The 16,495-nt window shown below is 37.0% G+C and overlaps 1 protein-coding gene across 1 annotated transcript; it reads left to right on the forward strand.

Annotated features, from left to right (window-relative positions):
- Nucleotides 1–744: 744 nt before the first annotated feature.
- On the forward strand, nt 745–13,732 carry LOC124790153 (D-threo-3-hydroxyaspartate dehydratase-like). The gene is made up of 3 exons (XM_047257747.1): nt 745–934; nt 6,615–6,720; nt 13,492–13,732. The coding sequence occupies exons 1-3, from the start codon at nt 795–797 to the stop codon at nt 13,579–13,581; spliced, it is 336 nt and encodes a 111-aa protein (XP_047113703.1). The 5' UTR covers nt 745–794; the 3' UTR covers nt 13,582–13,732.
- Nucleotides 13,733–16,495: the final 2,763 nt, after the last annotated feature.

Raw genomic sequence — 16,495 nt, forward strand, 5'->3', positions numbered from 1 at the left:
AAAAAAGATGTCAATAGTTTCACTATGCTAGACATTGTAAGACATCTCATGTTTGTGATGGTTGTCATAAGTACATTTGCAAGAACACATTGTTCCATTCTGCCAACAATGTGCTATGGCAAGAGATGATTAACAGCTTATGTCAAAAGTTTATTGCTCATTTTGTGTTTGAAGAACACACAAAAAATTCAAGTTACTGATGAGAATTTATGATTTTGTAGATTTTAAAAAAATATGTGGGTTTACAAGCTGCTAAAATGATTATTTTGTAGACTTTATGCAAAAATTAAGTGATAAAGCATTTGTACACTTCACAGTGTTTATTTCTATGAAAATCCTGTAGCTAATAAATAATTCATAAATTTAATTCCCATCTTTTGTTAAAAAGTGCCAAAAAATACTTAAAAAATATAAATGAAAAACAGGGTCAATATGACCCTCCACATGCTTAGTGTACCCTTTTTGCACCACATCCTCACCAAGTTAATTATCAATCAGTGACTTCTATAGAATATAGTGCTTTTACAGTACACTCTAAATCATGTATATTTTACATTTGAATCTTAATGTACTTCTGATTTGATTACAAATGCAAGGCTCCTTCTGAAAGTAGCAGTAGGACTTTTTCTTATTTCCTCTCTTTTGTTATGATAATTACATGAATTGACAGTTCATATTTTATCCTTCTTATTGTTATGCAGTCCAAGTATAATACAAAAAATTCACTCCACTTTTCAGATCTACAACAGGCCTCTCTGGGTTGCTGTTCATTGAATGATGTGGCATGCCGAATTATGACTCGTGTTATTGGCCACTACCCTCACCGCAAGCAGATGCTTATTGACTGTGGCTTCACTGCTTTAACCAAGCAAGGACTAAATGCTAATAAAATTGTTTCTGGATATGCTGTATTTGAATATCATCCACATCTCAAGTATGTTATTCTTAATTTTTTATGCTTCTGTGTTTTGTATATATCCTGCTAGCATGTACTCTAGTGATGAACTATGTACAGGATAACACTGCAGCAGATGTGGAAAGTACGAAGACATATATCTAACATCAAACATAATTGACAAGTTTTGTTCCATTTCACACATAAACCAATACTGTTACAGTGCTACCTTTCCATATCCCAAAGACTATTATTTGGAAAACTATAAAATTAAGTGGTTTATATTTACCAGCTGCTGAGGTCACACTGCGAGCAATAGTGCATGATGGGAGAAACAGTCTGGATGGAGGAGGTAAGGAGGAGGCTGGGGCATGGAGGGGAAGGAAAACAGGTTAGGGGTGGGGGATGTAAGTGTAAACTAGGAGGTTAGATGGAGGACAAGGGGGTGGGGGGGGGGGGGGTGAGCAGAAAAGGAGATAAGTATAAAGACTGTTGGTGTGCACTGGTTGAATAGAAGGCTGTGTAGTGCTGGAGTGGGAACAGGGAAGGGAATATGTTCATGAAGGACAATGAATAATGAAGGTTGAAGCCAGGAGAATTATGGGAATGTAGGATATATTGCAGGGAGAGTCACCACAAGTAAAATTCAGAAAAGCTTGTGTTGGTTAGTAGATGAAGCCTGTGAAGCAGTCATTGATATGAAAATTGGGAAGCATGCTCAGCAACTGGTTGGTCCAGCTGTTTCTTAGCCACAATTTCTCAGTGGCCATTTATGCAGACAGACAGCTTATTGGTTGTCATGCCCACAAAGAACACAGCACAGTGGCGGCAGTTTAGCTTGTAGATCACATGACTGGTTTCACAGGTAACCCTGCCTTTGATGGGCTAGATGATGCTTGTGACTGGACTGGAGGTAGTGGTGAGAGAAAATATGGGGCAGGTCTTGAACCTAGGTCTATTACAGGGATATGAGCCATGAGGTAAGGGGTTGGGAAGAGGGGTTGTGTAGGGCTAGATGAGGATATTTTGTAGGTTTGGTGGTGGTGGAACACCACCGTGAGAGGCGTGGGAAGGATAGTGGGTAGGATATTCCTCATTTCAGGGTATGATGAGAGGTAGTCTAAACCCTGTTAGATTATGTGATTCAGTTTCTACAGTCCTGGGTAGTACTGGAATATTAGAAGAATGGTCCTCTGAGGCCAGACGATGGGATGTTGGGAAGTGTGGATGAACACTACCATTCCCAATGCCTGATAGATTCCAAACCTACAACCTCCTTCCTGGATATCATGACAAATTATATCCTTACCCAAAATTACTTCTCCTTTGATGGTACCACCTAAAAACAAATATGGGGTATGGCAATGAGCACCTGCATGGGACCATCTATTCGTGGTCCATCTAGAGGAATCCTTCCAAACCACCCAGAATCCCAAACCACTCACCTGCTTCACATTCACAGATGATGACATCTTCATGATCTGGATCAAGGGTGAAGACATCCTATCCACATTCCTCCAGAGCCTCAATACTTTCTCTTCCATTTTCTTCACCTGGTTCTCCTCAACCCAGCAAGCCACCTTCCTCCATGTTGACCTCCACCTCAAAAGTGGCTACATCAGTACTTTCATACATATCAAACCTATCCACCACCAACAATAACTCCACTTCAACAGCTGCTATCCATTCCATACCAAGAGATTCCTTTCATAAAGCCTAGCCACCTGTGGCCATCACATCTATAGTGATGATCAGTCCCTCTCAAAATAAACCAGGTGTCTCACTGAGGCCTTCACAGACCGTAATTACCCTCCAAATATTTTAGAGAAACAGATTTCCCATGTGTTATCTCTGCAGTCATCCACCACCTTCCAATGTCCCACTGTCAGCATTCCCAGAAGCAACTAAATCACATTTTCCACTGGGATTCCACTACCTCTCGTCATGCCTGAAATGAGGAATATACTGTCCACTATCCTTTCCACTCCTCCGACAGTGGTATTCCACCACCCACCAAACTTACACAATATCTTCATCCATCCCTACAAAACCCTTCCTCCCAACCTCTTGCCTCATGGCCCATATCCCTGTAATAGTCCTAGATGCAAGATCTGTCCCATACTTCATTCCAGTCCAGTCAAAAGCATCCCATAGTCCATAAAGCTATGGTTACCTGTGAGAGCAGTCATGTGATCTACAGGCTAACCTGCTACAACTGCTCTGTGTTCTAAGTGGGCATGACAGCTGTCAAGTTGTCTGTCTGTCTGCATGAATGACCACTGACTAACTGTCAGCTGGCCCACCCATCTGCTGAGCAGACTGTTCAGCACAATGCTATTCATCTTAATGACTGCTTCACAGCCTTTGCAAACTGGATCCTTCCTACCAATACCGTTTTTCTGAACTGTGCACATGGGAACTCTCCTTGCAATATATCCTACATTCCTGTGACCCTTCTGGCCTCAACTTTGTTTAATTCAGAAAATGGCCTTTCAGCTGAAAACTTACTTGTTTAGCAGTCTTTTTGTTGTGCCTGTCTGTGACTCAGCATATTCTCTATGTAGTGGGTAGCAATCTATCCTTTTCATAATATTGCCATTATGCCATCCTGGATTTTCCTTGGTTTATATTTACACTGATCTTGTTGTTAAAAAGTCTTTACATTGCTAAAACAAGTAGTAACCAAAGCATTGCAAATTTCTGTTATGAAAGTAGCAGAAGAGTGTCATAACTTTGGAAAACAGGTAGTACTTCTCTATCTCATAGTTCAGCAATAATATTTAAGTGTGACGACAGTGCTGCTTGATGTTGGGAGAGCTTGTCATTTCTGCCCTTTTACATGAGCATCGTGTATGCTAATCTGTAAGAAGATAAATTGTGAATATAAAATACTTTATTTTCAGGATATGCTATTAGGATTATTATGAATGTTTTGTCAGATAATGTCTATGCAGATATATATTTCATTTGCAAACTGAGACAGTCCGGTTCTAAAGAAGAGATGTTTCTAAATAAGAGGTTTCTTTTTCTAAATGTCAAGACATTTTAAGCTATTGAGTATAATTGCAGAAAACAGAAGTATTCATAATACACAGCTATTGAGGGGCCTGCAGGTCAACTTATCCTTGGAAAGAAGAAGGTGTCATCACTGTACTATTTGATATGATGGTAATTAGCTAAGCTTATGATGCTCATTCAGATAAATGTGGCAATGAGCTAACAAATTACTAACACAAATGGCCGGCTCATCAGTGAATGAAGTCATGTTATGAATGAGGAAGAAGGTGTACTATTTTCCAGAATGAATCTTTCATAGAAATGGAGTGTGCAATTTTTTACACTGCTTCATAAAGCTTGTCACTGGAAGGCAATAGTATAAGCAGTTTGGCAATTAGAGTCCATGATACCACTTGCCTAGCAGTGGAGAAGGGAACAATGCAGGTAAATACACAAAGCTACATTCCAGGAGGGGGGGGGGGGGGGGGGGATCCACTGCCAGAACCTATTGCACCTATTGTATTGTAGCTTCAGTAAGTGGAGCAATTTCTTTTGCTACTCTTATTGCTGTGCAAGCTGTTTCCATAGCTTAGAAAACTGTAGATCCTTGTCATCACTGTACTATTTGATATGATTGTAATTAGCTAAGCTTATGATGCTCATTCAGATAAATGTGGCAATGAGCTAACAAATTACTAACACAAATGGCCGGCTCATCAGTGAATGAAGTCATGTTATGAATGAGGAACACAGTCAGATAGTGTGAGAGAAGCCCAAGTTATTTGCCAGAATCAGCAAAAACAAGAAAACAAAAATGTAGCCAGAGTTGGCAAAAAAATTATCTAGTGGCACAATATGACTATCTTCATATGAAGCCATGCAGTGTATCTTTCTAGGTCTGTGCCAATATTTATTTAGTGATACAAGCTGCTGGTGATAAGGGAGAGCAGGGGATACTGACACCTTAAGAGATTTTTTGTTTTATTTAGACTCTGGCACTTCCATTGAAAAGTTCGTGGTAGCCCCATGTGACCCAGGAATGTTAGACATATAGCTGTACCAGAAAAACTGAATCACATTGAATACCTTCAGAGTTATATAAACATTTTCTCAAGTCCACAACCTGTCAGTATTGCCGTGGGTACCTGGATCATATCGATAGCCTTACAGGGTAATACCAACAGTATGACATACAGTCAGAGTAAAATTCTTGTTCTAAGAAAGCAACACTTTTTACTATCATAAAATGTGTCAAAATATATACACAGCATGTTTTGCAAAAATGATGTTCAAGTTGGAAAAAAATAAGTCAGCTTCAGCTTTATTGAAACCAGAACACTGCTGATACTTGTTGCTGATGGTTTTCTTAAGCTAATTTTAGGATTCATCTTTCTGAAACCAAAATCTCTGCCTACAGCCATTTTGTCAATTTTCTTGAAATTGTCATTAAGGTCCCAAACAATTCACCATCAGGGAAATACCATAGAATAATTGTTCAAATGCAATCATCTTGTTGATTAATTCTTGCTCTTGTTCAGGAGTGATAACAAATCTTCTCTCCAAGGAACGTTACTTGTCTTAATTTAATTTTAGTCAATCATAAAATGTAATTTTTAGTATGTTCAGCTGCTTTCATACACTGTTCTGCCCAGACTTCACTAAATGTAATGCCTTTTTGAGGTTTTCTTCAGTCAATTTAGCCCTCTCTGCTTTTCTTTTTCTTGTCTTCATCATCTGAAATTAGATATAAGATTTTACTTAAGTGGAAACAACTTTTTTCTGATGTCTGCAGCATGACACCCTGTCAACATTGTCCCATAATAGTCTGCCATTATTACTCCACTCAGACATCATGGTGGAAACCAGTTTTTAATGACTTTGCTAAGGCTCAAAAAATTGCAAAAACTATACTAAAGGATGCACTAGAAAACATACTATGTACCTAATTGATAATTATTACTGTAAAAAAGTTTTGAAATGTTTACCTCAATTTAATCATAAATCAAAAATAACATAAAAATTCAATAAAAGCTATTTGTTTGCACAATAGTAGGTTGTTGTTGACAAGAACTTGTTGCCTCTGCACCCTACTGCTGGTATCAGCCACTGTGCTGCAGCACTGTTTCCCACTCAGTACAATGCTACTCAACTGAGTAGATGATGGTGTCTGGTATGTTGGTATTCCCCTGGTTTTCCCCTAGCAATGTCACTTAAGTACAGCATTTCAAGTGTGCTAGAACATGGTGTACGAGTAAGTATGCATGGCAGATGGGGATACTAAAATGTACAATTTCTTAAATATTATATCATAAACCCTTAATGTAAAAACAAAGAGTTATATGAAATAATATGAAATGTGATGCCAAATTGTCAGCAGGCAGAGCAGCTTTTTACATCTTCATTTTCTCCCTCTTTGTAAACTACAGTGTAAAAATAACAATACACAGACTGGTGTTTTCATTCAGAATCTTGAAACTTTCATTTATAATAATTTATAAAACATCTTCATCCCATTCTCCAGTGGAATTCTGACTGAATTAGTGATTTTTTTACCCAGGCAGTTTTGAGGAGTATGTTGTTGTGATGGAAAGACTATGTATTAAACAGATGAATGTTTTATTCTTTTTCTCTAGAATCCATTCTGCTTTTGTTCTTCAAAAGGTATTATTATTTCCTCTTTTGTTCTTTCCTTGTAATAAGACTTCTGTTATTACTGTTTCAGACTAATTGAATTGACTCAGGAAGTTGGCAAAGTTGAAGCTGTTGATGATGCTCTTGATGTCAATAGATATCCAATAGGAACTGTGCTTTTCTTGTACCCTTATCAAGTAAGTATGTGGATACGATACATTCTTTCACTCATAATACAGTAACTGTGAAAGATACTGCAATTAAGTTGTTTCTTTAAATAACTTACAACATACAGAAGGCAAAGATTTACAAAACTGACCATGATTTGGAATTTTACCCTTGTTTTTTCGTTTTTATTTTCTGAGGATCCTGTAATAATAGTGGTTCTGAATAAGTCATCTCAGTTCACTGCAGAATACCACACAGTTGTCTATTACATGGGACAACTGTCAGTAAATCTTAGCTGTATTTACTCATGTGAATGCCAGGAGCATTACTTCACTAAGTCCATAACTAATTTCTGATCACATCTTGACACCTTATGTAGTTCTATGTCTCATAAACTCAGTGGTTATTGGACATTAAACTCATATCATACTTTTCCTTTATCATATTTTCTGATATTCTCTGTGTAGTGCACATAGAAAATATTAAAGACCTGTGAACAAATAGTAATAAATTATCATAACCAACTTAAAATACTTTTTTTTAGTTATGTCAGATTTTACATCAGGACACAAGGAAATAGTTCATAAATAATCATACGGCATTCACAATTTCTCTGTGAACTTTTTTTAATTTCTGTTCTTTTGATTGGCCAACAGTATATGGTGGTGTAACAGAAATAACATAGCATTAATCAGATGACATAAAAGTATAGTGACTTTTAGAACAGATAATTGTTTTCATTGTTTATGCAAGATTCCATACTTTTTGACACTCCAAGTCCTGGCTCATCTGATATTCATGTTATTTCAAGAGTGAAAGGGTGTACGTAAATAGCTGACAGCATAGACTGTTCCTATGTAAGAAATCATATGAATTTATGCTCTACACAAAATATTTTCATCGATGAAGCTATTTGAAACTATCAGAAATCAGAAGAGTGCAGATGACTGTAAATTAATATGGTACTATTTGCTTTTTTATTGCCCATTTCTCGCTAAACTCATGTTCACAGCTGCTGTCAGTTCTTCAGAGCATTATACACCTCATATAGACAGATGTTGTTCTCAGTGAAACTTACCATTGACTTTGAATGTTGTCATGGTGGTGCTGTTGCATGGGTACTATGGGTACTGATGACACCTGATCTTTGTCCACTAAAATTTCTGTAGGGTAGAGTCACTGCCCTTCTCTTGTTTAGGCCAGATGATTGTCCTGGAACTTTGACATGCTATTACATTTGCAGTGATGCTTCTTGTAGGCTGCTGGCATAGTAACATATCTAGCAGTTATACATTCACTTAATATTCTCTCCCATAGTAATAAAATATCATATGCTTTCCATGCACTTTCATGACACTTGCCAATAATATCCACATAGTGTACTTTTATGAATATGATGAAAAAGATCAGTTGTAGACTAGAAACTGGAATAAATTTTTTGTGCTAAGTTGGTGCAATCGTTTTGTGGACTAGTTTCATTATGGTTGTTGTGAGTTGTCACAAAAGACAAGAGCATGAAAGAAGGGTTACAAAACAAAATATGTGGATGGGGCAATCCCCACTATGCTCTTGGGTGCTGACTTTAAATATGTCTGATTATAAATTGACGAAGACCTCATAATGACAGATTAATGACATATAATGTTCTGCATTTGAAAGAGAAGGTTCTATTTTTAGAACTTCTATTCATCTTGCTATACTTGCATTCTGAGAAATTATGTGGAAAGGTCCGAGTTCAGGAAAACTAATCAGAAAGAAAATGATAGTTAGCAAAAAGCTACCAAAATCTCACAGAGTAGAAATCATTTTTTGGGAGGTCATATTATTTCTTAAATGTTTTATGATTATAGTGTGTATTTCACTCATTCACCTTCATTTCATAAACTGGCAGTCAAATGATGTATAACTTACAAAAGTCTGAATTAAACAATGCTAAAATCCAGGATGGAATAATGACAATATTATGAAAAGGATAGATTTTAGTCATGGGACAGCGTTTCAGACTGCAAATTTTCTAAATACAAGTTGCAAGTGATACAAATTTTGCTTCTGTAGAAGAAAATGCTACAAAATTTAGTTTATTAGTTCCCCAACACAGTTTTACAAAAATGCATGATAACATACCCTTATGTTGATTTTATGTCTGAGCTATTGGCTCAATTAGCATCAGCATAAGGTACTACAGTTTCATAGTTTTTCTCATTTTTATATTGTATCCAGTAACCTACTGTGCATTTTATGTAATGCAGTATCTTCTTTAAACCTTTCCAACATGGTTCCTTTGGATCACTTTGTTAATGACTAATTAATGGCATAGATTAAACCATGGTGAGTTGCTTGAGTTACATAATGAAAACACCTTATTAATTTTCTGTAAGGCACTTTCTCATGCAGCCTCTTGTCATTCTCAACTTCTCTGTAATTCAATACCATGGGTGTGTTAATTGGCTCCCCATCATTCATTCCATACATCTTCAACAAATTTTCCAAATAAATTTTCTGACTCAAAATTATTACATCCTCATCCTGCCTCTCATCTTATCTTAATTCCCAATAAAAGTCTCACATGTCCCAAATCTTTCATTTCAAATTTATGTCTTAAAGCTAATTTGAATTCTTTAATTTTCATCTTATCGTTTTCTAAAATGATAATATCATCTACAAACAAAAAGTAAACCTTAATCAAGCAATCAGAAGTCCAGGTTGGAATATCAACAATATAATGAAAGAGATCGATTGCTACTCACTTTAAAGAAGACATGTTGAGTTGGTGACAGGCACAACAAAAAGACTATTTCACATTTATCTTCTGGCCAAAGCCTTCATCGGAGAAGAAATCACACACTCTTTCATTCACCCAGGCAAGCACACCTCACACACACTTGACCACCATCTCTGGCAGCTCTGGTTTGAGCTGCTGCAGATGGCTGTCATGTGTATTGGAGGTGTGCTTGCTTGTGTGCATGAATGTGTGTGTGTGTGTTCCCTTTCTAAAAAAGGCTTTGGTCAAAAGCTAAATATGTAACAGTCTTTTTGCCTGTCTGCAACACAACATATAAAAGAGTAAACATTAGTGTTCAAGTTCCTATAAGTAAATAGGCACCAATCAGAATTGCTCTGATCAAAACCTAGACCTTTAACAAACTTGTCAAACATTAAATTCAATGAACTTGTGACCTGCTTTGTTTATCTTACCTACAATATCTGGCTCTACGTGAAATCCTGCTGAAATCTTTATATAAAATTCTTAATCTAAATTTCCATGATTTGCAATCAGTTTTTTATGATTCATGGAAAAAATGAGTGCTAATCCAGCAAGGTATGCAGGAGAACTTCTGTGGAGTTTGGAAGATGAGGTACTGTCAGAACTAAAGCTGTGAGGGTAGGTTATGACTTGTGCTGAGATAGTTCAGCCAGTAGAGCACTTACCCATGGAAGACAAAGCTCCAAGGTTCAAGTTCCAGTGTGGCACACAGTTTTAATTTGTCATGAAGTTTCAAAAGTGCTAAGAAATGTTTTCTATGATATTCTATATCCAATCTGCTGTTGAGTTAGCCCCTTTGATAACTATAATCTATTATAGATCCCTCAAAGAAAAAACCATGCCTAGTAGTTGGAAGAATGTACAGATCACATCAGTCTACTAGAAGATTAGCAGAAGTGATCAACAAAGCTACCACCCGATATTCTTGACATCAATTTATTGTAGAATCTTAGAACATATTCTGAGCTCAAATATAATAAGGGACCTTCAACAGAATGATTCCTCTGTACCACCCAGCATGGATTTCAAAAACATTGATCATGTGAAACCCAACTCACATTTTGCTCTCAATGACATACTGAGAACCATGGATCAAAGTGGTCACATAGTTGCAGTATTTCTCGATTTCTTTAAAGTATTTGACTCTGTGCCAACCTAGGCGTATTATCAAAAATACGATCATATCGAGTATCAAGTGAAATTTGTGATTGGACTGAAGAACTTTTGGTGTTGAGGATGCAGCATGTTATCATGATGGAGAGTCTCTGACAGATTTAGATGTAACTTTGGGTGGAGCCAAGGGAAGTATATTGGGTCCCTTGCTGTTCATGTTGAATGAGAGTGAAATGCATTTGCCATCCCTGCGCATGCCTATTTTTAATTTGTAGCTGCCAGAAGTTTCATTGTTATATATCTGATAGTTATTGTTGCTGTACTGAGTTGAGTATTGTGTCCCACAGTTTGTGACTTTCGAGATAGCAGAGCTAGAGGAACAATGTGTCTGCATTAAATTTTGTGTGTAACTCAAACATGTACAGAGACACACCAAATGATGCAAAAAGCCTATGGTGATGAGTGCTTAAGTCATACTTGGTGTTATGAATGGATCACATTGTTTGAAAATGGCCAGGTGGAAGTTAAAGATGACCCTCATTCAGGACACCCTTCAAAGTCTGGTGACAATGCTTCTCTCAGGAATGTCATCATGAATTTGGCTACAGGGACAAACTGTTAATCAATGGTACTATCAAGAGGTGTTGTGACACCTGTGAGAAAATGTGAGAAGGAAATGGCCTGAAATGTGTTGAGACAATTCATGGCTCTTGCATCACTATAATGCATCCACACATTCATCCCTGTTGATGTGTGACTATTGCATAAAAAATGAAAGAACTGTGCTGCTTCATCTTCTGTACTCTCCAGACCTGGTACCTGCAGACTTTTTTTTATTTTATAAGTTGGAAATACTATTGAAAGGACAAAGATTTGCAATGATAGATGAGGTAAAAGGAAATTTGTCAATGATGCTTCATGCAACCCAGGAAAAGGAGTACTAAAACTGCTTATGGATTTGGAAACAGCATTGCCAGCAGTGTATCAATAGTGGAGGAGAATATTTCAAAGGAGATCATGCACAGTGAGTAAAAGGTGAGTGTGGAAAAATTTTGTGGGCAAAGTCATGGATTTTTATGACCAGACCTCATATATTAATGAACTGGCAGATATTAATAGTAACCTCAGACTTTATGCAGATAATGCAGTTATCTGCAGTGAAGTACAGTCTGAAAAAAAAGCTGCACAAATATTGAGTCTGATCTTGATATGATTTCAAAGTAGTGCACAGATTGTCAACTAGCTTTAAATGTGTGGAAATGTAAAATTTTAAACTTTACAAAACAAAGAAATGTAGTATCCTATGTGTAGAGTATCAGTAAGTCACAGCTGGACTTGGTAAACTCACACAAATACCTGTGTTACACTTTGTAGGGACATGAAATGGAATGAGTCTATAGTCTTAATCATGGATAAAACAGGTAACAGACATAAGTTTATTGGTAAAACACTAGGGAAATACAATCAGTCTACAAAGGAGATTGCTTAAAAATCACTTGTGAGATCAATTGTAGAATATTTCTCAAGTGTGTGGGACCCATACTACATAGGACTAAGAAAGCACATTGAATGTATGAAGAGAAGGGCAGCACAAATGGTCATAGGCTTGTTTGACCCATGGGAGAGTGTCACAGAGATGTGGGAAGAATAGAACTGGCTGACATTTGAAGATGGATGTCATCTATCCCAAGGAAGTCTACTTACAAAGTTTCAAGAAATATCTTTAAATGAAGATTTCAGGCGTATAATACAGCATCATACTTATTGCTCCCACAGACAGAATTAGTTAAATTACAGCACACTCAGAGGCATTTACACAGTCATTCTTCCCATGCTCCATACATGAATGGAATGGGAGAAGACCCTACTAATGGATACAACAGAGTGTGTCCTCTGCTGTACATATCAAAGTGGTTTCAAGAGTATAGCTATAAATGTCATCAGAAATGTCACATGTTCAGTGGAAATATTAGTGTGCTTAGTTCATATGCCAATTATTATAGACATAGTTCTTCGTTCATATGCTTAGCATCTCTTGATGCCTGTGAATAACACAGGAACTTTTTGAAAAGTCTGTAAATAAGAAGAGAAACATAAGAAGAGATAAAATGTTTAATTTTTTGTCCAAAATGTCTTACTACTTAAAACAACCATGGCACAGCTGATGCAAAATGCTTCATGAATTTCTAGAGGCCAAAACCAGCAGTCATGGTTTGGCACTTATGCAGATGAGCCATGTAATTATTGCTTGAGATCAGTGGGAAGTCATTGCTTGATATTCAAACCTAATTTTGTTAGCTTTCTCTACCATCTAACCTGCTGCTCACAAATTTAGTAACATTGTGTCAATTCTTCACGTTTTTAAATTAGATATTTTTGTGTTGGATTCCATTCCCAAACAAAATGTTCTAACTGAGGTGCTGTTCACATGAATATTCTTCTTTCCTTATATTTACTGGGTATTTTCTAAGTATTTTAATTAATTGGTAATTGTTTTGCATGTTGGTTTTTGTAACTGCCATGAACCTGACACCTAATTTCAATGTGCAAATTGTATATTGTGTGGGAATAACTCAATATTTTGCTTCTGTGTTACCTGGTTTTCCAGTATTCATAACCAGGCTTCTTAACATTTCTGTTTCAAATATTTACCAGCTGCCTATTGCTGTTGTCAAGGTGGCTCACTGAACTTTTTTATTATTTCCTTGCCTAACTGTACAATACTCTGATGTTCTGTTGAGTGGAAAAGTTAGTGAGTTATCTGAAAAAATACTGGTATTTTGTGTAATTAATTGAAACTAACAATACTTGGAATAATTAATGAATATTTTAAGTAACTGATGTTATCCTTTTCATGGATGTTCATTTGCAAATTTTGTTAGTTACATTTGTAAATTTATTTATGTATCTATTTAAATTTTAGGCCTGTGCAGCAGCAGCTCTTCACCCAGTTTATTATATTCACAAAGATGATGTCGTGCAGGAGGAGTGGAGACCTGTTCGTGGATGGTAGACCCAAAGGATAATCTGTACTTGTTGCTGGAGAAACATCCATGAAGAGAAATTTGTGTTTTATGTTTGTTAGTAGTAGTGAAGAGACATTGCAAAACTTTGAAGATTTAATTAAGATGTATGGGCAGCTCAGTGAATACTTTTCAGGCAGCTAAATGACAGAAATTTTGGATAATCCTAAAATAAATGACATTATAAGAATATTTTTTCATTATATTATTTACTGTGGCAGTTTGCAATGAGTTTGTCTCAGGTTTATGGCATATAACAGTCACAGCTGTAAAAGTTCTACTGTGAAGATTGTAGAAAAAAATGTTTCATGCAGTTTTGTAGGAGTGTTGGCACTTCAGATCACTAACCACTTTCCACTGAGTTACGTAATTTTTAACAGTAATACAAATCACCTAACACTGTCTGTTCATGGAAATATGGGATGATTTTAGAAACACACATACTATGGCTGTGTACTTGCTGAACAAATTGCCCTGTTTATCAATCAGGATTTATTTTATTTGCACATACACTAAAGAGCCAAAGAAACAGGTACAGCTGCCTAATATCATGTAGTACCCCTGGGAACATGCAGAAGCACTGCAACATCACATGGTATGGATTTGACTAATGTCTGAAGTAGTGATGGAGGGAACTGACACCATGAATCCTGCAGGGCTGTCCATAAATCTGTGAGAGTACAAGGGGGGAGAGGTCTCTTCTGAACATCATGTTGCAAGGCATTCCAGATATACTCAATAATGTTCATGTCTGGGGAGTTTGGTGGCCAGTGGAAGTCTTTAAGTCAGAAGAGTGTTCCTGGAGCCACTCTGTAGCAATTATGGATGTGTGGGGTGTTGCATTGTCCTGCTGGACTTGCCCAAGTCTGTTAGAATGCCCAATGGACAAGAATGTATGCAGGTGACCAGACAGGATGCTTATGTATGTGTCACCTATCAGAATCATATCTAGACACACCAGGGGTCCCATATTACTCCAACTGCACATGCCCCGCATAATAACAGAGACTCTACCAGCTTGAACAGTCCCCTGCTGACATGCAGTGTTCATGGATTCATGAGTTGTCTCCATACCTATGCACATCCATCCACTTGATACAATTTGAAACAAGACTCATCTGACAAGCAACATGTTTCCAGTCATCAACAGTCCAATGTGATGTTGACAGGCCCATGTGAGGCATAAAGCTTTGTGTTGTGCAGTCATCAATGGTACATGAGTGGGCCTTTGGTTCCAGAAGCCTATATCAATGATGTTTCATTGAATGATTTGCACACTGACACTTGTTGATGGCTCAGCTTTGAAATCTGCAGCAATTTGCTGAAGGGTTGCAGTTCTTCAATTGAATGATTCTCTTCAGTTGTTGTTGGTCCTGTTCTTGTGGGATATTTTTCTGGTCGTATCGAAGTCAAAGATTTGGTTTTACCAGATTCCTGATATTCATGGTACACTCATGAAATAGTCATACGGGAAAATCCCAGTTCATCGCTACCTCGGAGATGCTGCATACAATTGCTCACACACTGATTATAACACCAGTTCAAACTCACTTAAATCTTGATAACCTGTTATTGTAGCAGCATTAACTGCTCTAATAACTGTGCCAGACACTAATCTTATATAGGCATTGCCAACCGTAGCACCTTATTCTGCCTGTGTAGATATCTCTGTATTTGAATATGCTTGGCTATACCAGTTTCTTTGGCACTTCAGTGTATATTAAGTAGTCACAGCAAAAAATATCAATTATCAAAGGTATCTCAGCTTTCTAACCCACAATTAAACAGAAATACTCCATATTACTAAAAACGTTTGATTCATTAAGGTAATGTAAAAGAATGCATTTATACAGTGGAACTATGGTTTAGTTTCTGGTTTATTAACCTATATGTTGCTTATAGCAACAGTTATTTAAATTCTGCTCCTTAGAAGTAGACAGAAAGTTATTCTTATAGGGAAGGGCAAAAACAGTAAATACAAGGAAAATAATTAGAGTAAAGAATAAGGCTAATCTGAGAATCTGGATAAATTAAGAGACTTTACACACATTATAACGATGGTAGTGCAGGCCAATCTCAGTTGTTATGTCTTATCTTGTTGCCCTGGTGTGCATTAATACTACAAAAATCCAAGTCAGTGAGGAAAGTTAAAAACAACCAACTGATAGGCAAAAAACAGTGGTGTAGTTATCAGGGATATACAGCAAAATTAAAAATTACAAAGGTCTAAGCCCTTTGTTGCATAGACATGTACGTCTAGCGTGCCGTGCAGGCAAATTAATGAAAAAATGTAAAATATACACCAGGAAGCTAGTAAAAATTAAGAATATGGAAAGGGAAAAGTTGAATTATTCAGTCATTAACATATTACTAGGTTGTGTAAACTCACTCATGAGGAATACTTCTTGGAGAATGGCCCAGAATGGCCCAATGTATTCATTAATTCAAATATGTTACTATAAACAGTTCCTGCAGGTTCACCTTCAACATAGACTTGGAATATTCTTTCCCCATTCTTCATCAACATAGGGGTACGCAGCTCGTTGTCTAGCGGCTAGCATTACTGCCCCTGGATCACGGGGTCCCAGGTTCGATTCCCAGCTGGGTCAGGACTTTCTCTGCCGGGGGACTGGTTGTTTGTGTTGTCCTCATCATTTCATCATCATCAACATTCATGACAGTGGCTAGAATGGATTGTGTAAAAATTGGGAATTTGTACGGGCACTGATGACTGCGCAACTGAGTGCCCCCAAATCAAATATCATCATCGTCATCGTCATCTTCATCATCATCATCATCATCATCATCATCAACAACAACAACACAGGTATATCTGATCTTTCTGTCAATGAAATGTTAAGATTTACCTCCCCTTTACTTCTTAATTAATGTTTACTAAAGATG

Source organism: Schistocerca piceifrons, chromosome 3 (genome assembly GCF_021461385.2).
Source record: "Schistocerca piceifrons isolate TAMUIC-IGC-003096 chromosome 3, iqSchPice1.1, whole genome shotgun sequence".
Taxonomy (NCBI): domain Eukaryota; kingdom Metazoa; phylum Arthropoda; class Insecta; order Orthoptera; family Acrididae; genus Schistocerca; species Schistocerca piceifrons.

Coding starts and splice junctions, on each gene's coding strand:
- LOC124790153 (XM_047257747.1), top strand. CDS start 795: ATGACTCGTGTTATTGGCCACTACCCTCACCGCAAGCAGATGCTTATT. Junction 935..6,614: donor GAATATCATCCACATCTCAA/GTATGTTATTCT, acceptor TTACTGTTTCAG/ACTAATTGAATTGACTCAGG. Junction 6,721..13,491: donor TTTTCTTGTACCCTTATCAA/GTAAGTATGTGG, acceptor TTTAAATTTTAG/GCCTGTGCAGCAGCAGCTCT.